The sequence below is a fragment of the Galendromus occidentalis genome, unplaced genomic scaffold (genome assembly GCF_000255335.2).
Source record: "Galendromus occidentalis unplaced genomic scaffold, Mocc_1.1 scf7180000077514, whole genome shotgun sequence".
Lineage (NCBI taxonomy): Eukaryota > Metazoa > Arthropoda > Arachnida > Mesostigmata > Phytoseiidae > Galendromus > Galendromus occidentalis.
In genome coordinates this window covers 721,492-737,116 of record NW_003805502.1, presented here as the reverse complement: position 1 = coordinate 737,116, position 15,625 = coordinate 721,492, and the positions used below count along the sequence as shown (strand labels likewise).

General features: G+C 51.4%; 2 protein-coding genes across 2 annotated transcripts; one reads left to right on the top strand and one right to left on the bottom strand.

The window, feature by feature from the left end:
• Nucleotides 1-3,989: 3,989 nt before the first annotated feature.
• LOC100906959 (inositol-tetrakisphosphate 1-kinase) lies at nucleotides 3,990-6,470 on the top strand. The gene is made up of 7 exons (XM_003747228.2): nucleotides 3,990-4,168; nucleotides 4,272-4,296; nucleotides 4,591-4,716; nucleotides 4,826-5,042; nucleotides 5,153-5,292; nucleotides 5,418-5,555; nucleotides 5,741-6,470. The coding sequence occupies exons 1-7, from the start codon at nucleotides 4,053-4,055 to the stop codon at nucleotides 6,008-6,010; spliced, it is 1,032 nt and encodes a 343-aa protein (XP_003747276.1). The 5' UTR covers nucleotides 3,990-4,052; the 3' UTR covers nucleotides 6,011-6,470.
• A 409-nt stretch (nucleotides 6,471-6,879) lies between these two features.
• On the bottom strand, nucleotides 6,880-15,443 carry LOC100906815 (proteasome activator complex subunit 4A). Its single transcript, XM_018640960.1, has 13 exons — nucleotides 15,256-15,443; nucleotides 14,847-14,987; nucleotides 11,533-13,732; nucleotides 11,134-11,353; nucleotides 10,903-11,018; nucleotides 10,518-10,796; nucleotides 10,187-10,383; nucleotides 8,788-10,046; nucleotides 8,448-8,677; nucleotides 8,246-8,352; nucleotides 7,926-8,140; nucleotides 7,673-7,845; nucleotides 6,880-7,528 (listed from the first exon to the last, which is right to left on the bottom strand). Exons 1-13 carry the CDS (start codon nucleotides 15,441-15,443, stop codon nucleotides 7,394-7,396), a joined length of 5,460 nt encoding a protein of 1,819 aa, XP_018496476.1. The 3' UTR covers nucleotides 6,880-7,393.
• Between the last annotated feature and the right edge of the window lie 182 nt (nucleotides 15,444-15,625).

Here is a 15,625-nt window from a genome sequence, read left to right as displayed (position 1 = left end):
GCAAGTCCAAAGCGAATAGAATCATATCGGGCCTGATTGCGCTCGGTATGCCTTTTTCATGCTGCGATCGCTTGGCCTTCCGCGAAAGGTTCAAAGATGCTGGGTATTGGAACATCGTCAGACACGCAGCGGCTTTGATCCTTGATGCAGAGGCCAAAAATCCTCGATTTCTTCTTATCATGGACCGGCTGAACTTGAAGAGAAATATGACCGGGGAACCATTTCCACATTGACTGCCGATGAGTCGTCCTCCCGGAGAAAGCGATTCATCGGGGTGACATTCCATTCGACGAGAGAAATTCCACGCTTGAAATACAGCGGGCGCCGCGTCTGTGCTTATTCGCCTAATATCCCTGGTGTAACCCAGTAAGTAAGACCCAGTAGGCCGAAACTTTCACGCCGAAACCCAGAAAGCCGAAACTTTCACGCCGAAACCTGGAACGCCGAAACCCAGAACGCCGAAATTCGTCTTTCCGAAACCCAGTACGCCGAAAGTTGAGGTAGCCGAAACCCTAAGGTGATGAGTCTGACGTTCGAGCCGAGGAACCGGATCGCGAAAGAGCGCATCGGTCGGGCAGTGGGGCCGGCGTTCCATGAACTCAGAGAGGTATTTACGGGCGGGCTCTGAGCCTAGTAGGGGAGGCTTGCACTGTTTCCGTCAGAAGTCATGCGAATATCCATGCGATCATGAAACTCAGCAGTGGCGTGAGGCGTTAGAAAGTCATCCTGGACTGTAAGACCCGCCGGAATAGCAGCTTGGCAATGATGCGGTGATTTCTAGAGCTGAAAGATAAGATGAGACAAATTCACGGGACTCATTCTCCGCGAGGTCGCAACTTTCCTGCCAGAGATACCGATATGGACGCCGTCGTTGAAATGGTGGAGGATCTCTGCTCTCTGCGAGTTCGTGGCTGCAGCACTGCAGGGGAAATTCGCGTACTCTATTCTCGGCTGCGTTCTGCAAGCATGTATCATATATGGGGCTGTGCGATTCATGCACAAAAAGAAGAAATACATGGAGGAGTGTATGCATGAGAACAGATGGCTCGTTGCATTGACACGGCGTCGACCCAATCGACACGTTGAAGCACGCAGAGACGACAAGGAAGGTGGAAAACCAAAAAAATGCCGAACATGCAATACAAGTTGAACATCGTGACATGCCCTGAAATCGTCGAGATGTGCATTTATGCACGAAAATATGCATTGCATATAGTGCTCAGCCCTTGATATTGTCGAGCTCCATCTGCGTCATAATCATTTAACTATCGCATGGCTCAACAGACACCGCTACAATCGCATTGAATATCGCATCCAGGATCCGCAATTGTGTTGAGGAGCGTGTCCCGACTCTCGAGAGGAAATTGGCGGAACGCTGTTTTCTGGTTCATTCTTGGGGCAATCAGTCACGACAAAATGAGAGAATTCACTCTCGTCGGAGACCTCGCGCCCGAATTCCCTCGCCGAATTTCGCTGCAGATTTAAGATTGCTTAAGATGCGGGTTACCGAATGAGGCATTCAATCGACCGCCGATCAAGAAATACATATATCGACCGCCGATGTCTCGCCTTCGCTTCAACTCGCGAAATTCTCTCCGTCGAAAGTCAGGAATTGAGGGAAACCTCCGTGCTTCCACCAGAAGGCTAGTGACGAGCATGACTTCCGCGCTGTGGGCATGTCGTAGACTTCAATCTTCCGCCGAATGAACAAAGCCCCGAGAAGGGTCCAAGCTCACTGTCAAATCTCCGCCAGTCTTCCCACGCCGTCTTGCGCTATTGAAAAAGCTTGAGCAAACAGAACTTCCAGAAGGCATTTCTTCCTAAGAATTATCTTCCCGTACGACAAAGGTTGAATACCGATCCGTGAGTTAGCGCTTTTTAATCGACCTCGACTCTTAATCATTCGAGATCGAGAGTGGTGAGACCGAGCGGAGTTCATGACGTCATCACGGGTATCTAGCTCCGTGGAAGTATTGGATCGCACTCCCAGCAAATGGGACGTAGTTCCCGTACCGTATCCTCGCCAGAAGGCCAGCGAGGAGCGTCGACCGAGTCAGTCTGATGCTCCGAAGGATCACTGGAATCCGTCGGAGAGTCCGCTTGAATCTCGATCGTCCTGGGATCTCGGAGGAGTCTTCCGTTGGGTCTGTCGAGCCTCTCTGCCCGAGTTCCCGTACTGCAAGTGTTATGATGCCAACGATTGAATATACGTTTTTCGGGAGCTCGGATCTACCACGCGAGTCTCGCGCGGATGCGAGCACCGCGACTGTTCATTGATGATAGTGATCTATGACGGCTGTCTTATGTCGATACGCGACTATGCCAGCGATTATACAATAACCTCGCCCAAAGGCCAGCGGGGAATGTCGAACTTCTCAGCATGATGCGCAGAAGGATCACTCGAACCGGTCCAAGTATTCCGCTTGAATCTCGATTGCCTCTGGGAATCTAGGGACGCGTGATGGTGGTGGTATACCCGACGTTCCCGCCTCTCTTCTCGAAGCAACCGAAAGGTCCTTCTCAAATTTTTGGAACTTAGTCGGACCTAGCGTTCCTGAAATACTGACATCATGGAGTTCCGGGGGTCCGGAACCCCCCCCCTCACCCCTCGCCCCAATATGTCTTCGGACAAACCACTTCATGTGGTAGACTCCAGTACCTGTGGGGCTCCTATCGGCGGGAATTCGACGTCAAAAATGGGCTTGGATGCACCGCTGTCATGGAACATCATCTTCGCTAGACTCTAGACTTCAGATCCTGTTCTAGAATCAGGATCTGACTGAGGTATCTGTATTCTGTATCCTATTCGAACAAGTCATTGATACTTTTGGCGCGTTCCTCAAATCAATAATGGAGCTCGCTTGTCGCCATCATGCATCTCACCTGAGTTTCGGATGGGCGAAGGACGCTACGATTCTCACAGCTCGCATAAATCGAGTTCCAAGCGCTCCCCGGGGCGCAGGGCTGCCTCGACATCGGAGTTGTCCACAGAAACAGACGCTTCCACTGGTGTTCTCATGAGAATTTCGACCTCGCGTTGGGCTCCACTTGGACAACCCACATAATTACGGAGCTAAGTGGATGTCTTCCCGGGTTCTCGACGGCGGACTTGCGCTCCTGGTCTGCGCGGAGCGGGAAGTCTTTCGGGGCCATGAGTGCTCGAACATCCCATGAACCGGACCCTCCGCCTCAATCTGGGAGTCTACCGGAATGGTGAAAATGCATCGCTGTACCGGTTCGGGATGTCTCAATAACTCTCCGAGGAAGACCGAAATCCTCTCTCATTCGATATTCAGAAATAAACGACGGCTCGGGAAACATCGTTCAGAGACGTTGCGGAGACCTGTCATCTCTTTTGAAGCGCCTGCCCGCTCCCCATTCCCTCAGAAACACTTCATCCTGAGCGGGAGGGAAACGGATTGGGATCAAGTTATTCGTCATCAATTCGATGGTGGTCAATCCTTGTTTCATTACCCTCCCTCCGAGTTCTTCTTTGTCAATAACCGCTCGTGGGTTCGGCGCGCGGCGCGCTTAGCCTTTCGCATTTGCCCGGGATTCGTCTGGCGGTCGCCATGTTTTTTGGGATGTGTGGCCGCGTTCCCGTCGTCGTCGAAATCAGAGAAGAAGAGGACGAGGAGGAGAAAGGGGAGGAGGAAGAGACGATGTTGTCGCTCGCTGATGATCATCATCGTTACAAGATCACTACAGTGTGGATCGCTGCTCTCTCTCTCATTTTTTCTACAACATGTTTGATGCGTATTCTGGCGGCGGTGGTGGTGGTAGTGTGCTGCGTCGTCTCCGCCGCGCGCAAAGAATCGATTGACAGACTGAGCGGTTTCCGTCGAATGATTCTGTGGTCGTTCACACGTTGTGGTCGAGACCGTCTCGCGGAAAATTGTGAGAAGTGAACGGAGCGAGTGCCGCCGAATTCGTCACGATGGCTCTCACATCCTGAGACAGTCGGCGCTGGACCCACCGACCAGTCACCCATCTCTTCGTGCCAGGACGGCGAACATCTGCCTTCGCGAGGAACACGGTGAATTGTCAACCCGATGTTAGGCCGAGAATCGATAAACACAATGCCGAATCAGACCACCCGCGTTGGTTTTTGGTGGGTGGACAAGAAGGAGGATGACATCCCTTCGAAAGTTCTCCGGGAACGTCTCAAGTGAGTTTCTCCTATGGTTTTATTCCTCCTACTTAGATTCTTCTCAGCATCGACTCCTCTAGACGTACCGGAATCTGACGTTTCGTTCTCTTGCTCGTTGCAGGGTGCACGGCGTGGAGCTCGTCAAGGTGAGTGCCGAGAAAACTTCCCCATGCGTTCGATTCGGCAGGGAGTCCCTCAGTTTTCAAAGACAGCGAGTCATGGCTCAACGTCAATGATTGAATTCGACGTTCGGTCTCGAGAGCTGTACAACACCCGAGACCAGACTGTTGTCCAAACAACTCATCCGACGGAAAACACTTCCTCGGAACTCCGGATCAATGAAATTCAATCTCTTGCCTCCGGTTCCGACGAAAGCCCTGCTTTCATGGAAGGGTATATGATCATTTTGATGGTCGAATGGATCGAATTCTATTTTCCAGTTGGATCTCGGCCGTCCATTTGAAGAACAGGGTCCGTTTAAAGTCATCGTCCATAAACTGTGTGACATGCTTGTCGCGGAGATCGGCGGCGATCGAGAAGCCAGCAGAATCTGCCAGGAATTCCAAGTAAGCCTTGAGTCATTTTCATTCGTCAACATATACTAAAGAGGATCTCCACCATGAAAGATACCTTCCGGTCAAGGAAAACTCGATCGTTTCCGAAAACGAATTCCAGGCCTACTGCGCAGCTCATCCCGAGGTCCGCATTCTCGATCCGCTGTCATCGGTGCGTCTCATCTTGGATCGCTTCAATCAGTACGAACTTATCAAACAAGCGTTGGATATTCTTCCTGATAAGGACATCTTGGTACCTCCGTTCGTCCGTCTAGAAAAGCCGGATCCCGAGGCCAATGTCGGAATAGTTCGCGCCAACAGACTGCGATTCCCCCTCCGTAAGGTTTCCGAAGCCGTGCATGGATCCCGCAGCGAAATTATTTATCAGGGAGCTCATGGAATCTCAATCGCAGCGAGGATTCAAGCATGGTTTATGCACGCGTTTCAGTGTTCAAACACATCGTTGCTCACGGGAGTCGCGAAGCCCACCGCATGTTCCTCATAATGAACGAGGACGGTCTGCGGAAACTAGATTCTTTCCCGTGCGTCGTGCAACAATATATTCCCCATGGTTCTGTGCTGTACAAGGTTGGTATCACAAGTCGTATGGTCTCCGCGATAGAAATATATTCGATTGTCCCTACCCAGTGATATTTTATGAGACCTCCAAGGGTCATCAATAATTCCATTCCTGAGATGAATGCTTACCTTAGGTCTTCGTCGTGGGTTCCTTCTATCAGACCATACGACGACCCTCCCTGAAGGATGTCGAGACGACATCGACTTGTAATTTGATCGAATTCAATTCTCACGACATTTCGAAACCGAATTCGAAGTCACCGCTGACTGATGTGAGTAGATTTGGATCATTATTGAGCTCATCGATGGGAATCGGTTCATCTTGGCTCCTGAGAGTGCGAATCAATGAGCCGGAATCGCGTGCGAGATCAATATCGAGCATCGATGATTATTCGGCGGGACTCTCAGAGCATACAGGTGTGGTCGAGCTCCAATTTCAATGATTCGTATGTTTCAGAGGGAAGCTTGGCTCCGGCCAGATGAAAGAGGGGACGCGCTGGTCTCATCCGATCGTTTGAAAAGAGCCGTCGACGTTTTGGTTCGGGCGACGAAGCACACACTCTGTGGGATCGATTTCATACTCGAGCAAGACACGGGGAAACTCTACGTCTTGGACTTCAACAATTTCCCGGGATTCACCGGAGTCGACGATATCATCGGCGAGCTCACGAGACTCATACTCCACGAGGCCGGAATCACTTTCTCGAATGGGAACCAATCCAGTTGAATTGAGGGCTCGGGACTCGATTTGCTCACACTCAGAGACTTACACTATCGAAATTCGTTCGCAGCGATTTCGCTTGCGACTTACGCAAGTGCCGAAAACCCTCGAGTCCGATTCAGGGTCTCAACGGGGGATGTTGCTGAGCCTCCTAATTCTCAATTTGTGCTGCAGGGGAGAGTTCAGAACTCGACTTCCTGACACATTCCCACGGCTCGAGTCAGCGCGAGCGCCTTGTTGCCGCTTAGCCGTCATCCTAGGATATTAGTGAATACGGAACAGGAACTTGCAGTGGTCAATCCGACGGACAGCTCCGATATTCCATGGGTGTATCCATCGTGAGCTCCTCGGGAAAACCATACACACATCAGAATTTTAATCGTCCACAACTACGTTTTATGATTTTTATGAGAGGCTCCAATCGGCTATCGGTGACCCTGTTGGGAGCCGTCACTGCTGGAATCCTAATAAATGTAAACTGTGCCAAATGCGAGTTATTATCGGAGTTACACAAGTCTCTTGGATTTTGCATATCTGAATCATACATGGGACTTACGCCGGAGGACGGAGCGGGATCTTCCCGAAAGAAAGAATAACCCTTCATGGGCTCATCAGACCCATTCTCGGGCCAATCGCAGAAAGACTCATGGCTGACAGCGTTCGATCTCCGAAATCTCCGCTCCTGTGCTCCCGACTCGTACTCGCCCCTCGATACAACGAATTTAGGAGCTTCCGAACGAGCAGGATAATGCGCTCATCTTCGCAGATTGTACCGTGGTACGAACGGAGAGAGGATCTCGCCGGCGGTGCCGAGATCCGGGGACTGGCGAGGGCAAGCTGAAGAAATGAAGACGAGCAATCCACTACGATCATTGGACTTCAATCCTTTATTGTGAACTTCACCGTGGGTTTTCGCGAAAATTGGAAATCGGCTCAACACGCCTGCTCCTCCACGTAGGTCCCTTCCCTCAAAAACCTATGGACGATGCTACGACAGGCCGTCGTTGGAACAATGGCTGGATGGACGACGGGAGAATCACTTAAAAAAATCAACAGGCTGAACAGACAGCTGTATAAACATGCTGAGCGCCTAACTTCTTGCGCACTTGCAACAGTTGGTAGATCAGCTCTATACAAACACATCTCTCATCCATCCCTGAGCGTCAGGGTAGAAATGCCTCATGCGCCAAAAGCACTTGCTAAAATTGTGGTCTATAGTTTCTTGATTCTATGATTATTCCGGGCTGTGATCCCTGATACCGGGCTTGCTCTATTAAGACGTAAATTCGAGTTGGAGCAGTAGAGGATTGCTGGCTGGAAACCGTGCATGAGCCAGTAGATTAGAAACTAATTCCTGAGGAAATCTCGTGCGATGAGCACGGTATTGCACTACGCGTAATAGGAGGGAGAAACAAGAAGATCTGTGATGACCGCTAGCTGCTCTTCGCTGAACTTGTTCTTGTGGTCCCGCCAGTTGTCGTGATGTGTCCGCTTGAAGTCTGAGAGTGTATTTTTAATCGTGCTCTGCGGATGGAGAACGGTGCGTTGTAAGATCTGGTCTCGAACGGAATAACTTCCCTTCCACATTCGACTGATCGGATCATGACGCTGAATTCCTTCCTCGGCACGAATCGGATTACCCCGACAGGAAAATCGATTATCACTCACCGAAATTGGCTGCGGTGCTTGGAGGTGGTCGGCCAGCACACAGACGACTTCAGGCATGGACGCCGGAACATCGTAGGGGTAGGCGTTGATGTAGGCACACAGCAGAAGAATGGCCGCGTGGTAATCGATAAGGAGCTTCTGCTCTTCGTTGATCTCGTCTCCTTTTTTCTCATCTTCGGAAAAAAATACATGTGTCATTCGATATCGTCCGATGTCTGCTCGGTTCTCGCGGATTTCGTCAGGGGACACTTACCAGCGTTATTCGTGATTATGTTCGTCACGGAGTTGCTCCGTCGGCTTTCGATGGCCTTCTGCCGATAAGCTTTGAAACTGCGCGAACTTTTCCGAAGTCGTTTCTTCACTTCGGTCAGAATGTCTTCTGTGATTTCGATTAGCCCGCAGTGGATGAGGCCGGACAACGCGGCCTGAGCCGTCGTCCGAACCTCAACGCGTTCGTCGTTGATGGCCCTGAGCATGGGTCAGAAACATTATCGACACATGAATCCCGTATGCCCAGTTTGCGCGGGGCGTTCCGAACATGAATCGTCAGGAGGAAGGTTTTCAGAATCTTACCGCAGACCGATCTCCCGGACATCGTTCGCGAGCTTTTCATTGGATGAGATTGCGAACAGGTTGCTGAAGGTGGCGAAACGGAACAGCGAGATCGCGAATTCTCTGACCTGCAAGGTGAATGTATGGTGAGCTCCAATAAACCTGGCCACGACGCCACTGTCATCAATATCAACATAATATGCATGCGTGAAGCGGCGCATACCTTCCAGAAAGACTCATCCAGGCGCTGTCGGACTTGATCCATGATCGCTTGCAAGATGGGAATGGATAGAATCTCGCACCCGAATAAAGTCACCATGAAGCAGCAATCCTTCTTGAGGAGCTCGTTCGTGGTATTCGCAAACAACCGGCAAGCGATCGGCAACAGGAAGAGAATTTCTTTCGGATTTATGCTCGAATTCGGTCCGACACTTGCGATCTGCCACTTCAGAACTAGAATTGAGAAGGCAGGTCTGTGATTAATTGTCTTAGGGTGGGGTGCCGCCGCCTCTGAGGTCTGATTCTGATACTTGACGGCAGAATGGTGCTCCGGGCTCACTCACCAGTTTGGAATAGACGTTTGGCCACCTCCTTTTCCTGATCTTCGCTATTGTACTCGAGACAGAGGAAACTCTGTTTGATGGACGTCAAGAAGTCCATGCCTCTCGGCGATAGAACAAAATTCTCCGGAACGTCAAATGGCGTCAACTGACCGTCGTTCTTCCGCATATCGCAAGAGAAAATGTACGCTAACAAGTGTGCTATGCGGTGTCGAACATTGTGGTAGGGGTGGGCGAGATTCGGAGTGATGTCCGCCAGGAGACGGTGAGCCAGTTCCATGGTGCGCCATGACATCTGCGAGACACCGCCCAGGAGGTAGTACATCTTGCACGCTTGTTGGAACGCAGTGCCATCAAAAATCCCTCTCGAAATCAATTCGAAAAACCAATAGTATTTGTTGCAATCACGAGACTCGAGGATGGTGGCTACGCAAACGCCCCAATCGGTCACGGTTTCCTGCAGAATGTTCGCGCTGCCGGCTTCCATCAGCGGGACCACATACTTTGAGAGCTTCTGATTCATCGAGAAATCCCAGTGTTTCGCCCCTCGCACCAACCCCGCTAGGATTTCGAGAGCACAGCGTTGCTCTGACTCGAGTTTGCTCCTCTTGATGTGATTGTCCAGGAAAGGAGCGAAATTCTCCAGGAAGACATCCCCGTAGTTCCGGAACAGCATTTTGAAGAGGGCGATTCGTTTTCCGTTAACTTTATCCTTGTCTTTGTTCTCTTCGATCGACAAGTAGTTAACGAGCTTCGTCACGTATTCAGAGTCCGCGAAGCATTCGTATATCACCTGCTCGATGGCGTTCATATCGCCGGGTTTCGCGACCCCGGGCTGTTCGGAGTCGGGCGCGTAAACTTCCAACTCGTCCTTGAAACCGCTGAACCCGACGTGAGGTTTATGCACGAAAATCGCACGATCCCATTTCTCCTGGGTATCCGGATGATTGGCCGAATTGAACTGCAGGAACGTGTTGAAAGGACGCGGTGTTCCGCCGGCCAGGCACTTCTCGAGCACTGGGCTAAGGGGTATCGATGCGTTGATCTCCTCGAGACGTTTACGAGGGATCTTGATTTTCTTCATCTTCCGTTTCTGCTGGTAGAGGATGCCGGCGAGGATATCGATACAGATCTTCCGCGTTCTCAGTTGTTCGGAGATGAGGTGGTTGGCGACCATCCTGACGGTATCGATTTCGTAGTGAACATCGTCGCGCAGGAGCATTTTGATCATAACAAGCCCGAAGAAGTGATGGCGCCAGTGCCTGGAAAAATTATAATTGAGGCCGAGACTCGTCGGAGCTCAGGAGGAATCCGCTGTGAACCGATCGGCTGACGGACCGACGAATCACCGGGGAAAACCGCATTCTTGACCATCATTCTTCCGCAAATCAAAGGAACTCACAGTTTTCCGCTTCCGATCAATTCCGTGATTTCGGACACCAACACTCTGTAGGAGTCCTTGTTCGGGGCCCCACTCTCAACACAATCCGCGGGGAAGCGACTCGGGTCGAAAAAATCACCGCTGAATCTCCTGGCCTTCGCGATGACGTCTATGGGGACGCGTGTGATCATCGGGAAACTGTCCATATAGGTGATGAGCTGGAAAACCATATTTCAAAGGGAATGTCAGTCGCATCGAGGGCGATTTGGTTTGGGCATACGCAGAGCTCCCCACCCTACTCCCTGATAGGAGGAACCGATGTAATCAGGGACTCGCAGAACATTCTACTGACCTGCTCCTGCAAACGGGCGAGCAGGCAGATGATTGACGGTTTTTCGGAATGGGGCGCTTGGATCAGTGCGGGCCAGAGTTTCTGCGACGCTGCCCAATTGTTTGCGGGGAATATACGATAATGGGTGTTGCCAAGAAGAGTGTACAAAACTCCTTTGTATTCGTCGTGGGTCATGTTTGGGCTCGATAAGAGTCCGCAGATATCGTCCAAAAGAACGCTATAACTCCGTGGATATTGAGAAAAAAACTGGTTCAAAGACTCTTGTGCGTGACAACGGACCTGTAAAAAAACGAGTGTCCTCTCTCAAGAGTCCCCGACTCGATCTCCTTCCGCAGTGGCTCCTCAACCATGAAACTCAAGATGAAATCCCGAGACGGATGCTCACATGTGAGTAGTGGGAAATCGCCATTCGGTATAGAATTCTCATCGCTCTGACATGGTTTGATGTGAATTGCGGTAGCATCTGGTTCAGCCGGATCTTATGCTGCATCCAAGCGCGCTCTGCGAGAATATAGATCGTGAAATAGAAATCTCGAGGGAATCACAATTCTCACAAACGAACTCAATTCCAACGTTTGTATATTTAAGAAATTGATGAGTGATCATGCCCACGAACCTGTGACGACGTGTTGGATATGGCGCAAATCTTCGACGCAAAGAGGGTGATCCAGGATCAAGGCGTTGAGTTTTTGCAAGCGGAAGGTGAGCTCGTAGTCCGCCTTGGAAACGCCATGGAAGAACACGAGCGAAGATATTGTCCAACTCAAGGTATTCAAGGATCGTATGTCGTCCTCGCAGACCCTGAATATGGTGTCCATAACTCGCTCCATAAGATTCTGGACAGGGAACAGATGGAACAAGTTATGCATCGGTGAGCAGGAGTCGTCGAACTATATTCCAGGGCTCTCTGCACCAAAGCGCGCTATCTGAAGACTATGGTCCAAAGATCGGAGCGGAGCGCCGCGGGCACAAAAAACTAGAGCAAAAAATGAAAAAATCGGAATATTTCACTCACGAGCACATCTTCACGTAGATTCTCATCGAAGCATCTCTGGCCAAGGGGTTGCCTATGCTTGAACCTCATCGGTGTCTTGGTGCCGGTAACGTGCATCGGTTCGCCTTTGAGCGGGGGCAGGCTCGATCCGAGCCCCACGATACAACTCCAGACCGCACACAGAGACTTCGACAATCCTTCCTTCGTCAAGGGATTAGCCTCAGGGTCTGAGCACCATTTGTCCAGGAGTTCCATCTCCGGAACCACACAAGAGTCGAAAATCGCTCTCGCCACCGCCAGGTCAGCATCGGAGGCTTGATGCCAATCTATTTTCATGGTCCTGAGGTCGGAGCTCTCGCCCCAATGGAGGATCGGGGGATCGGACTTATCCAGCTGAGTGGGAGTCACCGCTTCGCCGAACGGCATCGGGTAGAGCGACACGAGACGGCGGAGCGTCTGATTGAGTATCTGACATACGGTGAGCGTTCCTAACTTTGCCGTGAGCTTCAGACCCCGTTGCATGACGCGGATCAGGGTCGTCGCATGACCGCGCAATGCGTCCGCCGTCGCTCCGAGCGCGACGTCCGCTAGGATGATGAGGGAGAAAACCAATTCGTTGTCGAGTTTCTCCTCCTTAAGAACTTCGTCGGACTCCATGAGCGTCAACGCGAGCTTACTGAAGTGCGGGAGGAATACCTCCACAGCGTATGCCGGGTTCGCTGAAACTGCGCAGCGTACGATTGTGGAAACCATTTTTCCCGCGACCGGATCGAGGATTCGATTGTTGACGAAGCTGTAGAGCTTATCGACCGCGGAGCGGTAGAGGCACGGCGGGCACTGTCGAAACACTGCCTGGAACGTCAGTCGCATCTCCATAGCGGTGCTGTCGTGTTCTTTCGACGATATGGTCTCACGTTGATGATTGGTTTCGGCGACGATGTTCTCAATGACGATGAAACATCTGCCCAACAATTCGAGAACGAAGTCCTCGAAAACACTGGTGGCCAGACAAATTTGCTGAAGCTCAGGGGCGACGTCGTCCGCGATCGGAGAGCAGTCGACCAGAGGCATCATGTTGATGAGCGACGAGATCAATCTGAAGGTCACTGAGGTTTTCCGCGAATCGTTGGAATCGATCCCGGGAAGACATCCCATCAGAAGGCTTGGCACGTCCACCGAAGTGCTCAACGACGTGTGGTTGAGGACTAGGGGCCGCGAGGCGAATTCCAGAGAGTTGAGCGTCGAGAGCAGCCGGTGGGGCTCAGTGACATTGCAGAGAGCGTCGTTGAGCTTCTCCACCAGCGGAGGTATGGTCTTGGCGGGTCGCAACGTGGCGAGTACCCGCAGCGCCTTGTTCGAGCTGAGCGCCGTCGATTTCGAGAAGATCGACGTCAAGACGATCGGGCGTACACTATCCACGAAAGCATCGATGTCGGCCTCGCTCAGTCTTTTAGAGTCCGGAATTGGGGTGCGCCATGATTTTGCTTTGTAGCGTTCGATGTAGAGCCTCTCGAGAAAGAGATCTGTGAGTCTGCTTAGAAACTTGTTGAGCTGTCCCGACCAGCTTCCCTTATTGCTTGGATGGAAAAACGATTCAACCGTCTTGAAAAGCTGCTCGAGATGTTTCTGAGCTGAGGAACCACCCCCGAGACAGGCCACGATCCACCTGGTGAGGTGATGGATCTCGCAATTCGATCCCGCAGAAAATTTGTAGACTTTGAGGAATCCGCTACCGTAAGGTAGGTTGAACGATATGAGCAGCCGAGTGAACACGTGAGGTAGATAAGGCTCCCAGTCGATATGGCCGATGTTGTCTTCGGCCAGTCGTGCCAATAAGCCACCCAGGATCCATTGACACTTCCCACGGCGGTCTAGCAACCATACGGACATGAGTCGATCGAACCAGAGTTTCCAGCCCTTGTCGGCATGCTCCGGGGGCAGAGTTGTGGGTAGAAAATGCTTGAAGTAGCGATATGTCTGATCTCTTTCGTTCTCCGTGGGGCAGATATTGACGAGCCATTCGTCGAGCATTTCCTGAGTGGCGGACAGAGGGAAGTACGGCCGACACGCCCGTATCAAGGAATTGATCTGAGTGTCCAGGTCCTGAGTGTGGTGTTGAAGCCCGTAGAACTCGGTGTTGTCCCGCGCGCAGCGCTCTGACAGTTTGAAGAGCGGACGCCATTCCACTGTCAGGTCCGCGGGGGAGAGGAGGGTTTTCTTTCTGAAACTTTCCAACGGTGCCGCAATCTTCAACTTCGAAGTATCTTCAGTCGAGCTGTGAATGTGACGTAGCAAAACGCAGTTACTCGAAATGCATGCAGGACTGGAAGACATGAAACCAAACACGCACGCCACGAGTGAATAAAGAAAGTCCGCGCATGGATTCCGTCTCCGTGAAGAGCATAATCTAGGATCACGTTTTTCCGTCCCTCGGCGGAAATCCCGGGGAAATTCTTTAAGAAGCCCCAGCGTTCAACTACGAGAGTCGTCTAGCTAAGTGAGTTTCTGTGGGAAGATCATGGAACGAAATACTTGTACGGTCATCATGAGCAGGCAGTCAATCGTCGGTTTCAGAAACTACTAGGCTGCACATTCCCTCAAGCTCGGAATAAGTTCTAGGAACTGTTTCCTCAAACAAGATCGGGAGGGCAAGAATTCGCCGGATTTGTGGCTTAGAATGTTCGCCAGCGGTGACTGGCGTTTTCAAGGATGCGGCTTTGACACCGGCCTTGTCTCACTCAGAGAAGAGAAAATGGTTCAAGGTTGGCTTCGGGCCGAGCCCTGTCTGGGCTTAACAGGTCCGAGCTCAAAGCTTCGACAGACATATGCGCAGTGTTGGCATTCGAATGAATTCTTCACGCGAGTCAACTGGCAACAGTATAACAACACTCAGCAGAGTCCGGAAAAGAGAAGCCCGCTCCACTCGGAGCGCATCAATCCAAGGGACTGAGATCAAGTTCAACACCATGGCAGGGATGATGACAAGCCGGTTGACGGCAGTCAATAAGTCAATCGATAGTTTCCTGAGCGGATTTCGGAGCTATGATGGCGCGAAATCATCGCCTTAGTAGTCCGATCCGGAAAAACCTCCTGGATCGCCGACGGATCGCTCTAACAACTAGCTAGCTCCATCATCATCCCAACATGGGTCAGAAGCGACCAAGAGGAAATGGAGCACAACACGTTTCTTGAGAATTCCTCTCGGTCCGACCATCTATCGTTTAGAAAGCACCGAATGCACAGGACTGAACCGACACTGACGTGTACAATAATGACCGAAACAACAGTGCGGGACACCAAGCACATCGGTTTTCGACCATTCATCCCTCACTTACCCAAGCAGAAGACAGACGGATGCGGCTAACACCTGAATACTCCCGAGATCGAGTTCTGGTATGAGTATGATATCTAGCAACAGCCGGACGAGCTCTATGTGATCCTCTTTACTGAATCTGTATCCGTACAGATTTATGTATCTGTGGAGAAGAGGAAAGAAACTCTCTGTGAGATCCGAGCGGGATGTTCTCCCGTCAACGCAACGGTGTCACTGGCTCAATCCACGAAGTAGCGCAGACGATGGATGAACAAGAGCCGTCATCATTGCTCGACATCTGCCCTTTCAGGGCTCGAAAGCACCACCGCAGATCTCCAGGGAAGCCACACGGATAAGTTTTCCGACTCAGAAAAAAATCCGGGAACCTCGCACGTTCGACGAAAAATGGAATGTGTCATTCTGGCTCTCACCTCTGCAGGTGGAAGATCCAAGTTATTAAACCGGGTCGAATTTCCGCCTCGGACACACAGGAAGCGATCATACACTTGATCTCGCTGAATGTTTCCCTAGCTTCATCTTCCAACTGATCTGCGTACGGCAGAAGATCATTGTATTTTATGAGCCTTTCGGAACGATCTGTCTCATCCTGGGGTTTCATCACTGGGCTCTCACTCAGCATGCGTTCCGACCTGCTACACGGAGAGCTCTGCCAACGAACCCTTCGCCAATATGAGCTAGATGCTTCCCCTTTCCCCCGCTAACGATCCGCGGCACGGTCCCTACAGTTGTCCTCCTCCGCTCTCCGCGCAGGCCTTTACATCGAAGCATCGCGAGAATTCG